The following is a 21,688-nucleotide window of genomic DNA, read 5'->3' as shown; positions in this document are numbered from 1 at the left end:
CACCCCAACCATAAACTCAGTTTTATTGCTACTTCATAACTACAATTTTACTACTGTTATGATCGTCATATATTTTTTGAAATAGAGGTTTGCCAAAGGGGTCACAACCCACGTGTTTGAACCACTGGCCTGGAGGAGACCTACAGTCTTCCTGGCTCCTTACCACTGCTCTACGTATTAAAATAACAAGATAGATGAGAGGGATGGAGGCTCGGTTCTAATCTTGGCTTCATCTCTTCCTTGGTAAAGTCACTTAACTCTTGTGTGCTTCAATCTTCCTGTCAGCAAAGCAGTGCTGTCTGCCTCCCTGTCTCACTGGCGCAGCAATAGAGCTGTAATGACCAGATGGAAAAGCTCCACAAAACACGGCAAGGTTTTGTTTCTATTTGAATAGTCAAAACCATCTATACATTCTTACCCTCTATCAGTATTTTTTAAATTTACAAAAATTGTTTTTTTTATGCATCAGAGCCCGAGTTATTAGAATACTTCACTGTTTTAAAAACAGGGCTTAATACTCTAGTACATACTTACCATGCTTAAGGCTTAGAGTTTTATCCCCAACACCAAAGAATAAGATAAGTAAAATATCTGTACAGCACTGAAACTATTTCATTTATCAATAAAAATTGAGACTTCCAAATATTAATAGACTAAAACAACAATAAAGTGTCTGAAATTTGCATGTATGCTTAAAAGGGTTTAATGCATATGATTTCTGTTTATTTGATACTGGAAATACCTCTGTTATTCTATCTTCTATGATAATTAGAAATTCTATCATTCTTTCTATAAATACACAGGTGAATCTGTACCAGAATACCAGATGGCTTTCCAAACAGAAGTTGGCAACCATCCCACTTTTGAGGACATGCAGGTTCTTGTGTCGAGAGAAAAACAGAGACCCAAATTCCCGGAAGCCTGGAAAGAAAACAGCCTGGTAAGAAAACGAGGACTTCTGACTAGAACTGGATAAGTTTAAATGTGCTTGAAGCAAAAAATAGAAGCCGCCTAGCTGTGGTGATTCATGCCTCTGCCCCACCACTGGGTAAGGTGACAGGAATCACACATTCAGGGCCAGCCTGGGCTTCAGTGTATCTAAAAAGTTAACTAAAGTAAAAACATCAGAATTGTGTTTATATAAACATCTTCTGTACAACACAATACTGAGCTTGGACTCATAGGAACCACACAGACTACTTCATTGCTTTAAGCTCTTGCTTTTGGGAAAGCTTATTTTAAAAACACCATCCAGTGGATTCCCTGGTTCCTTGTCTTTTTTGTTTTTTCTCTGTTCTACTCAAAAGAAACATTTTTTTTTCAAATCTTTGTCTTTCTCTTATAGATAATTTTCTTCTTTTGATGAAGTTTTGTTTAAGTATGCACATTACTATGTGTGTTAGGTGTTAAAACATTACAAATCCTTGCATGTTTAAAAACTTTCCATCTTAGTATCACACATGAGTAATAAATCACCAGAGTAATGGTTTCCAAGTTGTGAAGACCTTCTCTGGCCTGCAGTCTTCATATGAGAATTTGGATGTGGGCCTGTCTTACTCCATTGTTGGGGCAGGTGAGTGTGTGCTGTGGTGCACGTGTGGAAGTCGCATGATAGGGCCCCTCTTCCGCTGCACTGCTTCTCCAGTGTACCTGGCCTTCCGGGCAGTTCTGTGTCATCACCCGTCCACAGGACACGAGCTGGGTTCCAAGGATTGAACTCAGAGCTCAGGTTGTCAGGCTGCCATGAATAGTCCTTGACCCTCCCACCCATCTCACACAGACCGTCGCTGCTTTTTGTTTTATCCTCTTCCTTCCTTCCTTCCTTCCTTCCTTCCTTCCTTCCTTCCTTCCTTCCTTCCTTCTCTTCCTTCCTTTCCTTCCTTCCTTCCTTCCTTCCTTCCTTCCTTCCTTCCTTCCTTCCTTCCTTCCTTCCTTCCTTCCTTCCTTCCCTGTTTCTCTCTGTCTCCGTCTCTCTTCTCTTTCTCTCTCTCGATAGGATCTCATTAAGCCCAGATTGCCCTTAAACTCCCTACACAGCTGAGAATGACTTGAACCCTCCTCCTCCTCCTCCTCTCATCCGTTGACTGTCTTAGTGGTAGTTCTTTTGATGTGCATAGACACCACGATCAAGACAACTTAGAAAACTTTTAATTGGACTGGGTGGTGGTGGGCACGCCTTTAATCTCAGCACTTGGGAGGCAGAGACAGGCAGATCTCCTCCATCGAGGCCATATCTCCAAATCCTTCCCAAATAGTTCCACTAAGGACCAAGCATTCAGATGTATGGACCCGTGGGCCATTCTCATTCACACCACCACATTGGAGTTGCAGGCACGTACCACCACATCAGGGTTTTGGTTTTTGTTGTTCTGTAAGCTGTTAAAACTTACTTTTCCATTGCAGTTTTGAATTTTCACTTGGGTATATGTTAGCGCAGACCTTTTCACACATTTTTCCTAGATATTGAATAGATTTTTCCATTTGAAAATCCAAAACTTTCCTCATTCACGAGTTCTCTAGTGTTTGTTTGTTTTGACACAGATTTTTCTCTGTTTAACAGTCCTACCTGTCCTGGAACTCGCTTTGTAGACCAGGCTGGCCTTGAACTAGAGACCCACCACCCAGTTCTAGCTTTTATTTTAAAATTATTTCTTTCCAGCTGGGCAGTGGTGGCGCGTGCCTTTAATCCCAGCACTTGGGAGGCAGAGGCAGGTGGATCTCTATGAGTTGGAGGCCAGCCTGGGCTACAAGAGCTAGTTCCAGGACAGGAACCAAAGCTACAGAGAAATCCTGTCTCAAAAAACCAAAAAAGAAAATAAAATATTTCTTTCCTTACATTTCTTTATCCTTGAATTCTCATTATACTAGTATTGAACCGCCTAACATTCCAAGTCTGAATCCCCCCCCCTTTCTGTTGTTTTTTGTTTATCTGTTTGAGTTCATACTAACTGTGTAGCTGGGGATAACATTGAACTCCTGCCTCCGCCTCTGAGTGCGTGTGCCACCGTGCTGGTTTACGTGGGTTTCGTGTGTGCCAGCACTCTGCCAACCGCGCTGCGTCTCCAGCTTCCGTCTGGTTTTCAGTGTTGTTCTAACTGTTCAGCATTTGCTCAGCTTCACCTTTCTTACTAACAGTGTTTTATCAATTGTTTGTTCATTATATTTTTAATTCCCTGGGGTGGCAGGATGGCCCATCAGGTCAAGGCCCCTGCCACCTAGCTTGATGACGTATCTCAGTTCCTGGAACCCACAGAACCTCATAGAAAACGTCTGTGAGATCTGAGTGTTTGTTATAATCAGTCGCGACCTCCTCTCCTTACCTTGTGTCATCTCACTGCGGTGACGAAGGGCTGTTCTTCTGAAGTGTTTGTCGGCAACCCTACCGTTGTGGGATGTGCAACATACACAGATTTACCTGACAACTCTTTACTTCTAATTTAGATGAGGTTGCTAAGTAAGGGACTTTTAATATTTGGTTTACATCCAACAAATCCATTTAAACTTGATATGGATGGTATAGCCAAAAGAAAAGAAAGTTTCTCTGCAGTAGCAATACAGTTCAAGAGTTAGGGAGGAAGTGTATAGTTTATTAATGTGATTAAAGGTTTATTAATTCTTTAAAAAAGGAAGAGCTATTTTAAAAAAAATGCAGTTCAGGTGGGCATAATGGAACATTTTTTTAGTTCCAGCAGGGGGGGAGGCGGATCTCTGAGTTGGAGGCCAGCTTGGTCTACACGGTGAGTTCCAGGACAGCCAGAGCTACATAGAGAAACCTTGTCTCGAAATAAACCAAACCAAAGCAAAACAAACAAAGATTATTGACTCTTATACTTACCTGTAATTACTTTTTAAATTTCAAGTTGGAGAACCCTTTTAACTTATTTACAGAGCATGTCCACAACAATGACTTCCCCTGATTTGATAGATAGATAGATGGGTGATAGATTGATGATAGGTAGATACATACATTAAAAAAAAATATTTTTAAGGAATTGTTTTCTTAGGCCAGACATGGTGACACACCTTTATTACCAGCACTCAGGAGGCAGAGGCAGGCAGATCTCTGTGAGTTCAAGGCCAGCCTGGTCTACAGAGTGAGTTCCAGGACAGTCTGAGTGGGCTACAGAGAGAAACCCTCTGGAGGGGGGGTCTTAATTCAGTTCTTCATCTGTTGTTTTCTTAGTTCTTTGGTTCACTTGAAATTTTTTGATACCTCTAATACTTGTACTTCCTTGATTTCTGTTAAGATTTTATTTCCCTGTAAATGGATAACACATTCTTGTTTCTTTGCATTCCATTTGGGCTTTTGTTTATTTTTAGGCGGGATTTCATGTATCCCAGTCTTGTCTTAAAGATTTCATTCTAAGATCAAGAATATCCCTGAGATCCTGACCTTCTGCCTCTCCCTCCCAAGTGCTAAAATTTCAAGTACAATACTTGGTTTCCTTTGTAATTTTTTTTGTTTGAAATTGGACATTTGGGGCTGTAGCTGTAGCTTAATTAAGTCCCTGAAACCTAAAGAAATAAATAAACATTATAACAAATAATAAAATAAATAGCTGGGTATAGTGACATGCTTTTTAATCCCAACACTTGAAAGGCAGAGGCAGGCGGATCTCTGAGTTCGAGGCCAGCCTGATCTACAGAACTAGTTCCAGGACAGGCTCCATAGCCACAGAGAAACCCTGTCTTAAAAAACCCAGATAGATATGGTATGCAGAATATAAATAAATCTAAAAGAAAAAAGAAAAGAAAACAACCTCCCAAAAAACCCAAAACCATACTTATATATACAACCTGATTTTCTTTTACATTCTAAATTAAAACCCTGAACACAGTTGTAAACAGTATGCTCTCTGATTGTGCTGTAGGCGGTGAGATCACTCAAGGAAACGATCGAAGACTGCTGGGACCAGGACGCAGAGGCTCGGCTCACGGCGCAGTGTGCTGAGGAGAGAATGGCTGAGCTTATGATGATATGGGAGAGAAACAAGTCTGTGAGCCCAACGGTCAACCCCATGTCTACTGCCATGCAGAATGAACGGTAAGACCCTGGGGCTCATGGCTGTCACTTAGCTGTAAAGGACAGGAAACAAACGCTGCTAAGTCAGCCTAGTGATGCGATAGCTCCTGTCGTGCGAGGCTATCGTCGTTTTTCTTTCTGGTACTAGCTCTTGTAGACCAGGCTGGCCTCGAACTTACAGAGATCCGCCTGCCTCTGCCTCCCGAGTGCTGGGATTAAAGGTGCGCCACTACCACCCAGCTTTAAATTGTTTTCTTTGTAAGATTTTTTTTTTAATTTATTATGTTTGCGGTGTTCTGCCTGCTGGCTAGAAGAGGGCATTAGATTTCATTGCAGATGGCTGTGAGCTGTGGGTGCTGGGAATTGAACTCGGGACCTCTTGAAGAGCAGCCAGCGCTCTTAATCTCTGAGCCATCTCTGCAGCCCCCAATATCCCTAGTGGTTTTTTTTTTTTTAAGATTTATTTTTGTTATTTTTAATATGTGTGTGGAGGTGGAAGCAGGGATGGGCACGAGTTTGGGTGTCTGGAGCCAGAGGCGTGAGGATCCCTCTGCAGCTAGGATTTTAAGCAGTTGGGAGCTATGGAGTAGTGAGCTGAATTCAGGTCCTCTACAGGAAGAACACCTGCTCTTGAGCACAGAGCCTTCTCTCCAGCCTCTCTGTTTCCATTCTTGTACGGAAAATATTTATGTGGTGTGAATACAAGACAGAATCTGTAATTTCATATCTAAAGATACAGTAAAAGAAATGACTCTTTATTAGTCAGCCTGGTCTACAGAGCAAGGTCCAGGATTGCCAGAGCTACACAGAGAAACCCTGTTTGAAGAAACCAAAAGGGGAGGGGGAATTAGGGTAACTTACCTTTAATGTTAAAGATAAAACATTCTCATAGTTGTAAAAGCTTATAACTTGTACATGTACTTCGTGTTCTGTCTTTTGTTTATTGGTGTTTTTATTTCGTAAGCACATGTGACTCTCGGGTATCTACTGCTGCTGCAGTGGACACGACTTGTGCACTGGCTCTCCAGCAGTGCTTCAAGAACACACGATACTTCTCTCTGTCCTGTGAGACATTTCCTTTGCTACAACTATACCTTCAGATCCCAAATAAGAAGGCTTTAGGACTGGAGAGACAGCTCGGGGGTTAAGAGCACTGGCTGTTTGTTCTTGCAGAGGACGCAGGTTCCATTCCCAGCACCCACATGGCAGCTCACAGCTGTCTGTAAGTCAGTTCCAGGGAAGCTGACACCTCACACCAATGCTCATAAAATCAAATAGAAGTGCTCTGCCTTTACACGCTTCAGAGGAGTCTTCTCCATCTTCTGTGTTTCCGCTTCCCTATCGTCTAAAGTCTGCAGGTCATACATCTGTCGGTGGTCAGATGAAGGGATACAGAGAGGGCTCAGTCAGAGCCCTGCTGCTCTCCTAGCAGACCCTGTTCCCTTCCCTGTTGTCGGTTGTTTGTACTCTTGAGGCTCCCCTTCTTAGTTAGGAGTGTCCAGCCTTTGCTTGGCTTGTTTCTTGCCTGCTTTTCTTATATTAAATTATCCCACCTACCTTTTTCCTCTGAGTTTTTATCTTTCTTACTTCTGAATATCTTACTTCCCTTCTTACGCTGTGGCTGGGTGGCTGTCCCGACCTCCTCCTCCTCCTCCTCCTCCTCCTCCTCCTCCTCCTCCTCCTCCTCCTCCCCCCCTCTTCTTCTGTTTATACTCTCACCGTCAGCCCCGCCTATCCTTGCTCCTGCCTTGCTATTGGCTGTTCCGCTCTTTATTAGCCCACCAGGTGTTTTAGACAGGCAAAGAACCACAGCTTCACAGAGTTAAACAAATGCAGCATAACAAAAGCCACACACCCTAAAATAATATTCCCCAGCAGTTCCCAGCTCCCATCCACATTGTGGTTCCTAACCATCTAACTGCAGTTCCAGGGAGTCCAGCTCCTTCTTCTGACCTCTGCAGGCACTGCAGGTGAATACTTATATACATAAAGTCTTTTTTTTTTTAAAAAAAGAGTCAGCTGAAGCTCCTACTTTAAATACTTTTGAATTTTTCTTGAGTGATTAAAAAAAAAAAACCAACTCCTAGCCTCTACTTTTCTAACTTAAATGATCCCGTTTCTCTTTATGTTTTGCCTCTGGATTTTTTTTAACTTTCTTTCTATACATCTATATATTCTATACATCTTTCTTTCCTTCTTATTCCGTGGCTAACCCCTGGCATCCTCCTCCTCTTCTTTTCTCAACCCTCAATCTCTTCCCTGGATTTCTCCTGTTTATTCTCCTTACGGGCCAGCCCCACCTGTCCTTTCTCGTAGCTATTGGCCATTCAGCTTTGTTCCTTTATCCGAGTGCGTCTTCTGCTCATAGCTTAGCGATACAGAAACTTACACCAGTAGTGGCTCCTGCAGAAAGGTGTGTTCCATTGTTAGCATGTGCCTATTGGTTGTGCATATACTATTGGACCTAGAGCTACAGAAATAAAAATAAACGTATCCCATGGTTCCTCTGTTTACAAAACAATGTTACTTGTATAGGTGTATAATTCATAAAAGATGTATTTGTTGATATTATAAAATTATAGGTGATATTTTTGAAATTAACTCTTTTATTTATTTTTTGAGGTGTTTTTGTTTGTTTATTCAACACAGGGTTTCTCTGTGTGGCTCTGACTGTCCTGAAACTCACTCTGAGACCAGACTGACCTCGAACTCACAGAAATCCACCTGTCTCTGCCTCTCAAGTGCTGGGGTTAAAGATGTGCACCACCACTGCCCGGCTTGAGATTTTATTTTTATTTTTTGTTTATATGAGTGCCTGAATGTGTGTGCCCCATGTTCCTGCAATGCCTGCAAAGGCCAGAAAGTGTCGCTGGGTCTCCAAGGACTGGAATTAGAGGTACTTGTGAGCTGTCATGTAGGTGCTGGGAATCAAAGAGCAGCTGAGCCTCTTAACCACCGATTCATCCCTCCAGCCATTAAATTAACTCATGTAAGCCAAAACAAAATTTGTATTCAGCGAGCCGTTAACACTACCTCTTAACTATGATTTAAGAGTGAAATAGGCCGGTGAGATGGCTGGGTGGGTGACGTGCTCACTGCCAAGACTGACAGCCTGGTTTGACTCCTGAGACCCCCGTGCTGGAAGAGAAGTGACTCCCACAAGTTGACGTCTGCTCTCCACACATGCCCAGACACACTGAATAAATACATGCAGTAAAAATGCAGAGCACAAAATAAGAAGCAGTTGGACTCTGAGATCTAGTGTTTACTTGGAGTAGGCAGTTTGTTGTAGGTCTCTGTTCCCATGGTCATTCCTTTTCTTTTCTTTCTTCAAGCAACCTGTCACATAATAGGCGTGTGCCAAAAATTGGGCCTTATCCGGATTATTCTTCTTCCTCGTATATTGAAGACTCCATACACCACACTGACAGCATTGTGAAAAATATTTCCTCTGAGCATTCGATGTCCAGCAGCACGCCTTTGACTGTAGGAGAAAAGAACCGAAACTCAATTAATTATGAACGGCAGCAAGCACAAGCTCGGATCCCCAGCCCTGAAACAAGCGTCACCAGCCTGTCCACAAACACAACCACCACAAACACCACGGGCCTCACTCCAAGTACTGGCATGACCACCATCTCTGAGATGCCGTACCCAGATGAAACCAGTCTGCATGCCACGAATGTTGCGCAGCCGATTGGGCCGACCCCTGTCTGCTTGCAGCTGACGGAAGAAGACCTGGAGACCAATAAGCTAGACCCAAAAGAAGTTGATAAGAACCTCAAGGAAAGCTCCGACGAGAACCTCATGGAACACTCTCTCAAGCAGTTCAGTGGGCCAGACCCCTTGAGCAGTACCAGTTCCAGCCTGCTGTATCCACTCATAAAGCTCGCAGTGGAAGTAACTGGGCAGCAGGACTTCACACAGGCTGCAAACGGCCAGGCGTGCTTAATTCCTGATGTTCCGCCCGCTCAGCTCTATCCTCTCCCTAAGCAGCAGAACCTGCCTAAGAGACCCACTAGTTTGCCTTTGAACACCAAAAATTCAACAAAAGAACCCCGGCTAAAATTTGGCAACAAGCACAAATCAAACTTGAAACAGGTAGAAACTGGAGTTGCCAAGATGAATACGATCAATGCCGCAGAGCCTCACGTAGTGACGGTGACTATGAATGGGGTGGCAGGGAGAAGCCACCCTGTTAACTCCCATGTTGCCACAACCCAGTATGCCAATGGGACGGTGCCGTCTGGCCAGGCGGCCAACATAGTGGCACAGCGGGCTCAAGACATGCTGCAGAATCAGTTTATTGGCGAGGATACCCGGCTGAATATTAATTCCAGTCCTGATGAGCACGAACCTTTACTGCGACGAGAGCAGCAAGCTGGCCATGACGAAGGGGTTCTGGACCGTTTGGTAGACAGGCGGGAACGGCCCCTCGAAGGGAGCCGAACTAATTCCAATAACAACAACAGCAATCCGTGCTCAGAACAAGATGGACTTCCACAGGGTGTTACAAGCACAGTTGCAGATCCTGGGCCATCGAAGCCCAGAAGAGCACAGAGGCCCAGTTCTCTGGATCTTTCAGCCACAAATATCCTGGATTGCAGCAGTATACAGAGTAAGTGTCCTTTAGAGTCTTTACAGAGTGACTGAGCAGCAGTATACAGAGGAAGTGTCCTTTAGAGTCTTTACCCTGTCACCTCCAGAGACAGAGTGACTGGGCCTCGGAAGGATTATTGCAATTGCCTGCTTAATCTATGTGTTTTTTGATGGCTTCTTTATGATGTGGGTCATGTACTTGTTGTGACAGAAGAGGTTAAATCAGCACCTAGTAAGGTCAGAGCACCAGGTGGCAACATTATGCTACTTTTACTTCTAAAGCATTTGTTATACATAATCATATGTTAAATCTACTTTTAGTTTTAACTTAGTAAGTCTTTATATGTATTTCGTTTTGTTTGTTTGTGACAGGTCTCTGTTTGTAGCCCTGGCTGCCCTGGAACTTGCTATATAGACCAGGCCAGTCTTAAACTCACAGTGTGCTGGGATTAAAGGCTTGTGCCTCCACACCCAGTAAGACCTAGAAGTCAAGAGAAGTCTCAGGAAGCACTGAAGTTGTTCTTAGTCCTTAAGTGCCGTCTTTATTGAGACTCGCACACAGCAGATAAACTGCAGCGTGCTCCCTTGCTCTATGAGGTTACAGCCCAAGACAGGAGAGCTCACCAGGATCTCTTAACAGTCATTACTAGGTAAAATAATTCATTTATGAACCCCAGCACTCAGGAAGCAGAGGCAGACAGACCTCTACGTTTGATGAGGACAGCCTGGTCTACAGAGTGAGTTCAGGACAGTCAGGGCTACACAGAGAAACCTTGTGTTGAAAAGGAAAAGAAAGAAAAAGAAAAAAACAAAATCCTCGCCCGTTACTTAAGTGGTTTATATTACAAGCTAGTTGACACACCTTGTTTGCTTCTGTATCCAACGAAGCCTCTTGTCAAATATGAGAACAGAGAATTATGGGGAAATGTTCGTCCCTGTAAAACCATTACATGTTAAAGGCCTTTTGAGTTTGGTCCACTTTGAGCATTTTTTGTTTTGCTTTGTCTTTTTTGAGATAAGGACTCACTTTATAACTCATTGTGCCAAAGGCTGGACTGGAATTCAATATCTTCCTGCCTCAGCTTCCTAAGAACCTGGAGTTTCAGGAGTACATCACCCACTTCATACCTAGCCCACCTTTCAGCATTAAGTCGAATGATAAGTGTTTTTAGCAAGTTGGAGTCTGTACCAGAGCAAGAGGATTTGAAAATGCAACAAAGATGAATTTTCTTGCTGGGCAGTGGTGGCACACACCTTTAATCCCAGCACTTGGGAGGCAGAAACAGGTGGATCTCTGTGAGTTTGAGGCCAGCTTGGTCTTCAGAGTTAGTTCTAGGACAGCCAGGGCTACACAGGAAACCCTGTCTCAAAAATTAAACAAACAAAATGAAAAGAATTTCGAATTTTATCAGTTCTTGTGAGATGTATTTTTTTTAATTATGTCTCAAAAATGAGTTGGTTGAATTTTTGCTTAGGAAAATGTTGTCTAGCATCACATATTTCAAGAAATATCCGTCATTTGGGTCTGTAGATGCCGGCTGAGCCTGTGCGTGACATTGTTAGAGTCTTGTGTAGCTCAGGCTGGGCTCTGTAGTAGCTGTGGAGACAAGGATAGTGTTGAGCTTCTGGTCCTCCTGCTTCAGTGGTCCTGGGACCAGGCTACATTGTATCCAGCCAACCCTGTCCTGTCCTACAGCTCATCTCTGTGCTTTTGTTTTCAGTAGGTGAGTCCACACAGGACGGCAAATCAGGATCAGGGGAAAAGATCAAGAAACGCGTGAAAACTCCATACTCCCTTAAGCGGTGGCGCCCCTCCACGTGGGTCATCTCCACTGAACCCCTGGACTGTGAGGTCAACAACAATGGGAGGGACCGAGCAGTCCATTCTAAATCTAGCACTGCTGTGTACCTCGCAGACGGAGGCACTGCCACCACCATGGTGTCTAAGGATATAGGGATGAATTGTCTGTGAGATGTTTCCAATCTTATGGAGTGAAATTATTTTTTTGCATCATTTAAACATGCAGAAGACATTTAAAAAACTGCTTTACCCTCCTGTCAGCACCCTTCCCACCCTGCACCAGAACTCGCTTTAAATAGATTTCAGCTATGCAGAAAAGTTTAGCTCATGCTTCCATATTTTTTAATTTTGTTTTTTAAGTTTTGCACTTTTGTTTAGTCTTGCTAAAGTTATATTTGTCTGTTATGACCACATTATGTGTGTGCGTATCAAAAGTGGTCTCAAAATATTTTTTTAAGAAAAAAAAAACAAAACCAGTGTATTGCTGATAATCAGTTTGGACCATTTCTAAAGGTCACTAAAGCAGAAGCAGGAGACGGGCCCGACTGCAGTGGTGTCCCGGGCACAAGCTCGTTCATGTGTCATCTGTTGGACATTCTTCTCTCGTGTTTTATTTGAATGTGCAATAGTCTTCAGACCACAAAGAAGCTTTCTTACCAGCTCTCCCCTAGCAGGGCACACATTCTTCCACTGTTGAAACTTGTCCCCCATTCTTCGATAAGATGAACATTTTCTGGCTTCCTCCTTAGGGAGAATGCATAGATACTGTTCCAAGGGCTCCAAAAAGGACTCACCAAGACCTTTCTTGAAATGCCTTTGTCTTTTAGCCTTCCAAATACTAAGTGTTTCCTTCCAGGCATTTTAATAGGCATATTTGGTTCTGATTTTGGAAGTTCATAAGAGAGCATAGAACAAAACAAGAAAGCAAACAATAGCTGTTTCCATTTTATTTTTTCTATGTATGTTCATGTTCCATATTCGTTTATTTAATAAATACTTTTTATCAGAAAATTTATAGAGCTAAACTTATGTGGAATTTTTAAGTAAGTAGATGGGCAAGGCGATGTAGTGTAGGAACTTTGGTTTTTCTGACCATCACAAATTAAATTACATTTCCTATTTATAACCTCAGAAAAACTCATAGTTTTGAATTTATAATATCTTTATTGTTTCCCAGCAAAGCGTGACAGCTTTATGTGAAAACGATTCTTCTTCCCATGACCTAAAACACTGTGTGGAAAGCTCAGTCAGCCAGCATGCCCAGTCCCGTGGAAGAAGGGCTTGCTGCCAGACTAGGACTATTGAGACAGCTAAGATTTGCCCTCTTTCTTTCGCTTTCTCTGCTAATCCTGTTTTCATGATTTCTCCCTTTGCCAATTTCACATGATCCTCGACTGTGAGCAGCATCTATTACTCGTGTTGTGGCAGAGCCTGCCTTCTGGTGACAGCCTACGGTGAGGCCACAGTCGCTCGCTCTCCACTTCTCCTTTTGTCACGAGTGATCCGTAAACCAGGCTCTGTCTTTTAATAAAGCACTTTCTGTCCGATTCGGATTTTCCCTAAACATTGTTTCCCGCCAGTTTGCAAACAAATGGTTCTCATGTTTTCAGATGCTCAGAATTCTTATTATGCATTATCTGATTAAGCTTTAGGTTTTTGCAGGGGGAGGTAAAAAAAATTAAGTGTAAGTCTCCAAATTCCTGATCTCAGTTCTCGTGTCCTGAACACCATTTTCTCATTTGAAATCCTCTACCCTCACGGTTTAACTAAAGACGGCCCCCTTTCCCAGCACACTGTCCACAGCACTTGTGACTTCTTTGACTTGCCATCTGCTGCGCTGCTTTGATGTGACAACATTTAAAACATTTATTCAGCTGGGCTGCTGACTGGAGTTTCAGTCCTTGGATTAAGATGGTCTTATTCTCCCGGGACCCCTTTTTCCTCTTTGTGCTTTCTTGGCCTCTCTTCTGGGTCAGATTTGTCTCGTTTTGTTTTGGGTTGGGTTTTTTTCATGACAGAGCTTCTCTGTGTAGCTCTGGCTGTCCTGGAACTCATTCTGTAGACCAGGCTGGCTTTGAACTCAGATTCTTAAAATAAATTTTGTCTTCTCACATCAGTTTATTTCAGATAGTGACCATTTTTTTTAATCTATGTAACAAATAACTTTTGTCTTTTACTTCCTTGTCTGTCCAAATGTCTTTCAGATGCATTTCAGGATTTTTGTTTTTTCAGTTGTCGGACAACTTTAAATCAAAATAAATTATATTCCTTCTATCTCTGAAGCACTGAGAATAAATGACCCCTGGAGGTCCAGCTGGTCTTTTTCTGTCAGAAAACTGCCTTACATTCTAATAGTTTGTGTTAAGGCCAATCACTTGTGAATTTCCCAACAGTCTTTAATGGTTAATACATTTATGAAATGCTTTAAAAAGTAGTATGCCAGGTTAAAAGAGAAAGGGAATCGTTTCCAATCTCATGCAGATATGTTTAAAACAAATAATTTCTTTCACTGATACATGGTAACTGCTTGACAAATAGGAATAGTAGAAAGCATAGGTCCTTTTAATAAATGTTGGAATTTATAATACAGAGCACTCAAAAATCCCTTTAATAACTTAAATTACTTGTTCACTTTATCTGATTCTTGAAGCTGAAACTGAATTTACCGAAGATTTCACATAAAAATTAATGTTGGGCCTTTTGATTAAAGTCATTCTGAACAGTATTATAATTTTTAAAGAATCACAACAGGACATTTTCTTTAAAAAAATGCCATTTGTGGGGCTGGAGGAGCAGCAAGGCAGCTAACAGTGGTTTCTGCTTTTCCGAGGACCCAGGTTGAACTCACAGCAGCCTAATTATGTATAGAATAAAGTGATTTAAACATTTAAATGTATAATTTAAAACCACTTTTACTGTGGGCATTATGAAAGGACATACTCTGAAAACTGGCATCTACATGCACTGTATTTTCATCTTCACAGCAACCATATTTTAATTAATTTCCATACTTTACAAACAAGGAAACATTAAGAGATGATAGCTAATTTGTCCAAGTTTACCTAGGGTGAAATCCCAGGTTCGTTTCTACACATCTCTTTCATCCACACGGTCTACATCCTTCGTGGACAGATGTGTGATACACTGACATTTTTGCTCCAGCAGACTTGTGGCTTGTATATAAGCCACACCAGATAACTTAATGGTTTGAGAAGTTAGGTAATCACTATTGCTTAAGAGACAGTTACTAATTCAGTACAAAATTTCAGCCTACACCCTAAAATCATGTCACTTTTCTTCTGATACATTGCAGAACTGAAGGCAAAGCCAACTTTAAGAGAAAGGTGAAGGAAGCTGAGGGAACAGAGACCCTAAAGTGATCCCATATTAGATTTGGAAAAAAGTTTAATATAAATTTTCAGTCTTCTCAACCCTTTGACCCCATCTGTAAAATTTCGGCTTTAGCAATGTTAGAAAAATGTTAAGTCAGAGAACCAAATAAAATGTATATGATGTAGAAAAACACAAAATTAATACCCATTATTATTATTAATATTAATGTTTTGCTTTTTCGAGACAGGATTTCTCTGTAGCTTTGGAGCCTGTCCAGAACTAGCTCTTGTAGACCAGGCTGACCTCGAACTCACAGAGATCCTCCTGCCTCTGCCTGCCCGGCTGCTAATACCCATTTTTATAAAGCAGGTTGTCATAGCTTCCTTACATGTGTGTATTTGTTCCAGAAACTGTATGTTGGTTCTGAATGGGAAGGTGGAGAAGGGACACTCAAATAGTCAGTCAGTTTTTGACAGATATTTTTATTTGAAATATTTCCAAGTTTGATTTCTGAATCCCAAAGGAATACCTGGTAGGCTGCAACTGTTAAATTGCACATTTAGTCTCTATTAACAAGTCATTTAAAATGAAAAAAATTCAATAAACATTTCTTGTTTCCATATTTATGGATATGAATATTTCATTGCGAGACCCTCACTAGTATTTGATATTGTATTTTATTTTATACCATATTTGTAAAGCCTATGTTGAACTTAGTACCTGTCATGTGTATGTTATTACATGACTATCCACAGATTTTTTAAATATATATATATATAAAATTACTTTATATCCTTAATTCCTTAAAAGATAGATTCTTCACGCATGCTAGCTGATGTTCTAGACCTGCGATTTCAGGAAGTGTGTGACACTCCCTCAGAGACCCCAGGAATCTTTTCTTAAGCTATGATAACTTTCAATATTCACACCCTTGACTAACAGCGGGGTGTGGTGTTTTTTGTTTTCCAGAAGATAAAGTTGCATTTTAACCTTTTTGTTTAGATTATGAACTATGCAAACTTTGTCCACAAACTACCTTACATGATCCCTTCCTAACCTTGCTGATTGATTAGGTCAGGCTGGCTGGTTACGTCCTGGGCAGGCCTCCCCCTGTGTCAGGAGAGTTTTCTTCATACCTGTTCTGTCTCTCACGTGTGATTTGTGTGTTCCTCATACTTCACAGGGAAAAGAGAATAGATGGTCGTCCTCTCTGTTGCTCTTAGTCAGCTTCGGGCTTCTCGGCTAACCCTGTTCATCAGATAAAATTGCCCCAGTTCCTTTAGGTCTTTTCTCCTCATCTATTTTAATGACTTTATTTATATTTAAAAGCACATAAAATTCTATGTTATATTCAAGTGAATTGTTCCTGTTAATTTATAGCACAGCAGTTTGATAGGATTCAGAATACAGATGTTGCCATTTGACATTGAATTAAATCATCATACCACCCAAAATTCAGCACTTAATATTGTAGTAGTTACATTTCTATTAAAGTGTATGTTATGATTTTATATCTGCACAGGTAGAGCTAAAAAGCCATGCATGTAAGCATTTGTAATTGTGTATCATTTTTACTAAACTCGCACCATGTCACAGGGAGTTTTAGTATTACGATTGAGCCGCAACAAATATTGTACATTTTTCTTCATATCAAATACTGTATTAAACACTAAATGCAAAATTAACTTTCAAAAGCAGACCCTACAAAAATCAGGTATTATCCATGCATATTTTTGTATTTTTGTAGACCACTTTTGAATGCTTACCATTGTTTTTCCAGCATAGAGTGGATGAATGGACTGAGACAATTTTTATTTAACTTTCAAGTAGTTAAAGTTGGGTGTTTGCATAGAAAGTAAATCTTCAAATTTTATCTCATGGCATATAGATTTGAAAGTAAATATTCAAGAGGCTATACTATATGTTAAAATTATGCCCCCAAATAAATCTATTGAATCTTCAGTAGAATCCCAATTTTATCATCACTATGGTGTTTGAGGTGTTTCTAATGAACGCTGTAAACACACATGTTCATTTGTAAAATTTAGTTTGGAGCCCACATTAAAATCCGGAGCAGAAGGAATCTTTAGAACTAAATTGCTTCATTAGGATATCCAGTTTGTATTTTAAAGAAAATTGACTGTACTTGAAACTACAACTTAACTGTTTCTTCTTTTTAAAAGACTCCCCCATTTTATTTGTGTTTTAAATTTCAGAAACATCTCATGGTTTGAATCACCTTTAGACATAGTATTACCTAAAATCTCAGGGCGCCTTCCGTCTGTTTGTACACGGATACCGTCAGTTGATAGCAAACAAGCAATTAGGTCTAGCTGGATATTTAAAAGTGTTTGTTGCATAGTAATGTGTCATCATATTATTTGACTTAATTCACATCAACATGGTATTTGATTTCATTAATCATAAAAACTTGCCCAGTTCTGTAATTACTGAATAGAAGGAGTGACTCAACCAATTGGCCGCATGGTTTGGCGGATTTAAGCCTTGGAGTTAAAGCACCGGCTTAAACACTTTCTGTTCTTGGTTCCATGGTTACACGTGATGGAGCCAGTGTTTCGTTTTGGTTTGTGGGTTTTTTTTGTTTTTTTGTTTTTTTTTTAATGTAAGAGAGCTTAGGAAAAGTAATTCTGAGATAGAATTTTCTTAAGAGATAATTAGCATTATAAAACTTTCTTCTGAAAGTGAGGTCATGACCGCAGCTGTAGTGATGGCTTTGAGAAGGTGATCTATGGCAACCGGTTTCCACACTGGCAGAGCCAAACAATTTTTCTTTAAGTCAGACAAACTTAAGCTCTAATTGGTCTGCTGTCTGTTTAAATCTTCGCAGTGGAGTTGTCTTGGGCTCCCTGCCTTGTTATCAGTCTTAAGTATATAAAAGAAACACTTGTAAAGATGTATAAGAGTAAGAAAACTAATGACTAAAAAATGCAATTCAGAGCAATTAGGTTTCAATTCAATATTGAGTTGCTTACTTCCGTGGCTTTTTTTTTTTTCCTGGTAACATTTATTTATTTAAGCGACGTAGTATGTTATGTCTCCATATCTATAGAGATTTATTGTGTAAGTGTTTGTGTAAGCTGGAATCATCCTGAATTTTCTGTTGCTAATTTTTCCAGTGAATTTCATGGATAACTGTAAAATACACTAACTCTTAGGTTGTTATAGCTGAAACGTGGAGATGTATGTGTGGCTGCCATGTTTTTTCTGAACGGACAGGAGAAACACCAGCTGCCGAGTATTCACCTCTTGGGAGGCTGGCGAAGTCGGCTTCTCCTCGGAACCCTCTTTCTTGTTAACGGGTATCTTCTGTTGGTGTATTTTGTTCTTACATTACAGATAGAAAATCGTGTGTGAGTTTATGGATAATTACTTTCAGTTATTTTGCTTTTGTATAAGCCATCTGAGAGCTTGCTATGCTGTAAGAGTTGTGTTTGATGGAGCAGTGAGTACGAGTTAAAGCAGATCACTTTCTTTTGTATTATCTATGGATGCCACTATGAACGCTGACATTAAGCCACTAAAGAGTTTTCTATGAATAAGTGTAAGTAAATGCTTTGATATATATAAACCTAAATAAAAAGATTGTATTGAGACAGAGACATTGGCAAAGGAAGTTTAAGGCAGTTCTTTAGGTTTAAAAAGGCTTGCTGTAAAATGGTGCGTTATTCCATTTATTAAAGATCATATTAATGACATTAAGTGTATTTTTAAAAAGACCTATTTATTTTGTGTTCATTGGTGTTTTGCCTGTGCGTATGTCTGTGCTAGGGCGTGGGATCCCCTGGAACTGGGGGTTGTACTTGTTTGTGAGCCGCATGTGGGTGCCGGGAATTGAACCCGATCCTCTGGAAGAGCAGTCACCTCTCCAGCCCCATAAGTGTGTTTTCTCATCTCATGCAGTCTGCAGAAACTGCCGTTGCTAACGTGATATCGTAGAGACTTTGCAGTAGAGTCGGTTAACTGCTCTTCGTGACTCGGTGTGATACAGAACGTCAGCTTAGTTAGAACCGCAGTGCCGCTTTCAGGTGCTCAGCATACGCCAGGCACCGTCTTACTTACTTACGCACAAATGCCTGTTCCCTCTCTCGTGAGAAAATAGAAGTTCAGAAAATCCCTTCAAGCTCAGAGCAGGTAAGTGGTGAGTGGAAACCCAGTGATCCTTTGTTTTTTTTTTGTTGTTGTTGGTCCCCCACCCACCCACCCAGGAGGCAGGAGGATCCGCGGTGCTTACTGGTCAACCATTTGAGCCCAGCCAATGAGTTTCAGGTTCAGTGGGAGACCTAGTCTCAAAAATTAAGAAGCAAATTAAGAAGACTCCTTCCTGATGAAGCAAATTAAGAAGACTCCTTCCTGATGCCAGGCGGTGGTGGCTCAGCCTTTAACCTCAGCACTCTGGAGGCAGAGGCAGGCGGGATCTCTTGAGTTCAAGGCCAACCTGGTCTACAGAGCGAGTTCCAGGACAGGCTCCAAAAGCTACATAGAGAAACTCTTCTCAAAAAAAAAAAAAAAAGACTCCTAGCATTGACCTCTGACTTCGATGCACACACACCACAGCGAAAAGTAGGATTGAGACGTTAAACAGAATTACAAAGTGAGAGGGGAGAGGGATGATAGGCAGGGATGCAAGTCTGGACTCACTCCGGGAGTCGGAGAAAATATAATCAGGTTTCAAAGCAGCTAGCCCTCTTAGAGGATGAAGAGTGGCTGGGCTGAGGGGGGTTGTGAATCAAGTCATGCAGACCAGCACCTGCAAGAGATGACGAGAACCCACACCAAGGTGGAAGCGGGGCAGTAGCAGACCAAATCAGAGTTACCCAGATCAGAAGGAGCCAGCGTCTGGGTCCCGGTCAGGCAGGGAAATGAACGTCTCTCATGGAGGCAAGAAAAATCTCAGCGTGTTCAGATGACAGAGAGGTTACCTTTAGGAGTTCTGATATATCCTGTTATTAAATCAAATGTTCAAATTTGGGACTCCAAACACATACGTAGTCACTGTCCACCTATTATTTCTGTAGAAATGTTTCAAAAACAGGGCTTTCCTGAGCAAGACATACGGAAAGTCGATTTGTTTTAAGAAGGTCCATTTTTAGATGAACGCCTTGATAGGTCAGCTTATTACAAGTAGTACGTTAAGGCCTTGGGGGGGGGCACTCTAGTCTCGCCCTTTAAAATAAAGAACGGCCTTAACTTAGGGATGTGGGCACATGACAACAACCTCACCACCCTGGAGGTGGATCTCTTAGTTTTAGGCCATCTTTGTCTACAGAGTGAGTTCCAGGACAGCTAGAGCTACACAGAATCCCTGTCTTGAAAAAAAAAAAAAATTAAGGCCAGCAGCCAGGGATACCTGACAAAAACTGTTTCAAAAAAATTAAAGAAGTGAGCTGACCATACAAACCTGGTAACCTGCGTTTGGCCCTCAAAGAACTGACTGAAGTTATCCTTGGATGCACCGTCCATAGCCTGGCATGCCCACATTACTACGACATACACTTCTTTTTCTTAACCTAAAGTGGGTCGGAGCACCTTAAAAAGCACAGCAAGGCTTGGCAGAGGTGACTCCACAGACGCGCTTTGTGTGCAGGAGGCCAAAGAGAAACGGCAAAGGCAGAGTTGTCAGGAAGTGGAAATGGTGTCACGCAGCTTTCCTTCCTCGCCTTGGACTCTTCCTTCCCTCCTGTCTTAACTGGGTAGGGAAAACTCTACCCGAGGAAACAAACAGCCTTCGTTTCTATGCTTCTGGGTTCACCTGTATATTTTATTGTGATAAACAGAAAAAAGTGACGTTTTTCTTTCTTAACAACTTTTTCCATAGCATTTAAATATCGATCCTTTATGTATGATGTCATGGAAAATAAGCTTCAATTCCTAAGGGGAAAAATATTTAAGCAAGTCATGCAGAACCTCAGGCCCTTTCATGTTTTATTTTTCAGTCAGTGACTTTATTAAGCTGGCTTACCCCTGACACTTGGTGACGCCCTCTGTACATTACTTTTCTCATCCTGTGTCCAAACACCGGGGGAAAAAAGCAACGTGGAGGAGGACCTGTTTATTTTGTCTCACAGTTTCTGATAGAAGAGTCATGGCAGCAAGACCAGTTCCTGCCCCTAGTAGTGAGTTTGTGGCAGTGCTTGCCCATACCTTTGCGGGATGGAAGCGGAGAAGTGGTTGGAATGGGATGAGCTGTACCCATAAGGTCTCTGACCAGTAACCCACTTTCTCCACACAAATGTTGGAACACTTGGGCCTCTAGGGGACAGTTTGCATACAAACTGTATTACCCCTTAAGAGTCATTTGGGGGCTGGAGAGAGCTCAGCAGTTAACACTGGCCACCCTTCCGGAGGACCCGGGTTTGATTCCCAGCACACATGGCAGCTCACAACCATCTGTAGCTGCGGGTCCAGGGAATTGAACACAGTCTTCTGAGGACGGCACATATGTGGTATATACACATACATGCAGGCAAAGCAGCCATACACATAAAAATAAGATGGTTTTTAAGTTGTATCTTTCCACTTCTAGAAAAGTGATTTTGAAAGAACAGCTGTGGCGGCTGGAGGCCTATAATCCTAACACTTGGGAGACTGAAGCAGGGGGATAGCAAGTTTAGGATAACCTGGAAAATTTAGCAAGAGATTTGCTCTCTTAACACCAGATTGAAGCTCAGGGGAACAAGATTCACTTCGGGAATGATGAATTGGCTGTAATATCAGCACAGGCGATGTCTGTAGGGTGGTAGGAGGCCTCACCTGTCACTAGCTTGTGAAGGTACAGGATGGTACCTTTGAGCATCTGAGTGGCTGTGGACATGTCTTCCTGCACAGCCTGTGTGAGTATGTGCCGGCAGAAATGTTTGTTTTCTTGAAATGCTACATTAGCAAAACTACTATGTCTGCAGTATCAATAAAAA

The 21,688-nt window shown here is 41.6% G+C and overlaps 1 protein-coding gene across 2 annotated transcripts in view; it reads left to right on the top strand.

Moving 5' to 3' along the window:
* Bmpr2 (bone morphogenetic protein receptor type 2) overlaps nt 1-18,472 on the top strand; it is a 95,559-nt gene extending 77,087 nt beyond the window's left edge. Inside the window, exons 10-13 of one of the 2 annotated variants that reach the window (XM_050159309.1) lie at nt 804-940; nt 4,872-5,044; nt 8,359-9,641; nt 11,347-18,472. In XM_050159309.1, coding sequence (XP_050015266.1) covers nt 804-940; nt 4,872-5,044; nt 8,359-9,641; nt 11,347-11,594 — 1,841 coding nt within the window. In that variant the 3' untranslated portion in view covers nt 11,595-18,472. Of the gene's footprint in view, nt 1-803; nt 941-4,871; nt 5,045-8,358; nt 9,642-11,343 lie in introns of both variants that reach the window. The other variant, XM_050159308.1, reaches the window with a different exon arrangement.
* The last annotated feature ends 3,216 nt before the right edge of the window (nt 18,473-21,688 follow it).

The sequence above is a fragment of the Alexandromys fortis genome, unplaced genomic scaffold, assembly GCF_014885135.2.
Source record: "Alexandromys fortis isolate MF-2015 unplaced genomic scaffold, M_Fortis_MF-2015_v1.1 scaffold_65, whole genome shotgun sequence".
NCBI lineage: Eukaryota > Metazoa > Chordata > Mammalia > Rodentia > Cricetidae > Alexandromys > Alexandromys fortis.
The sequence above is the reverse complement of the archived record's forward strand: the minus strand, read 5'-3'. Positions and strand labels throughout refer to the sequence as shown.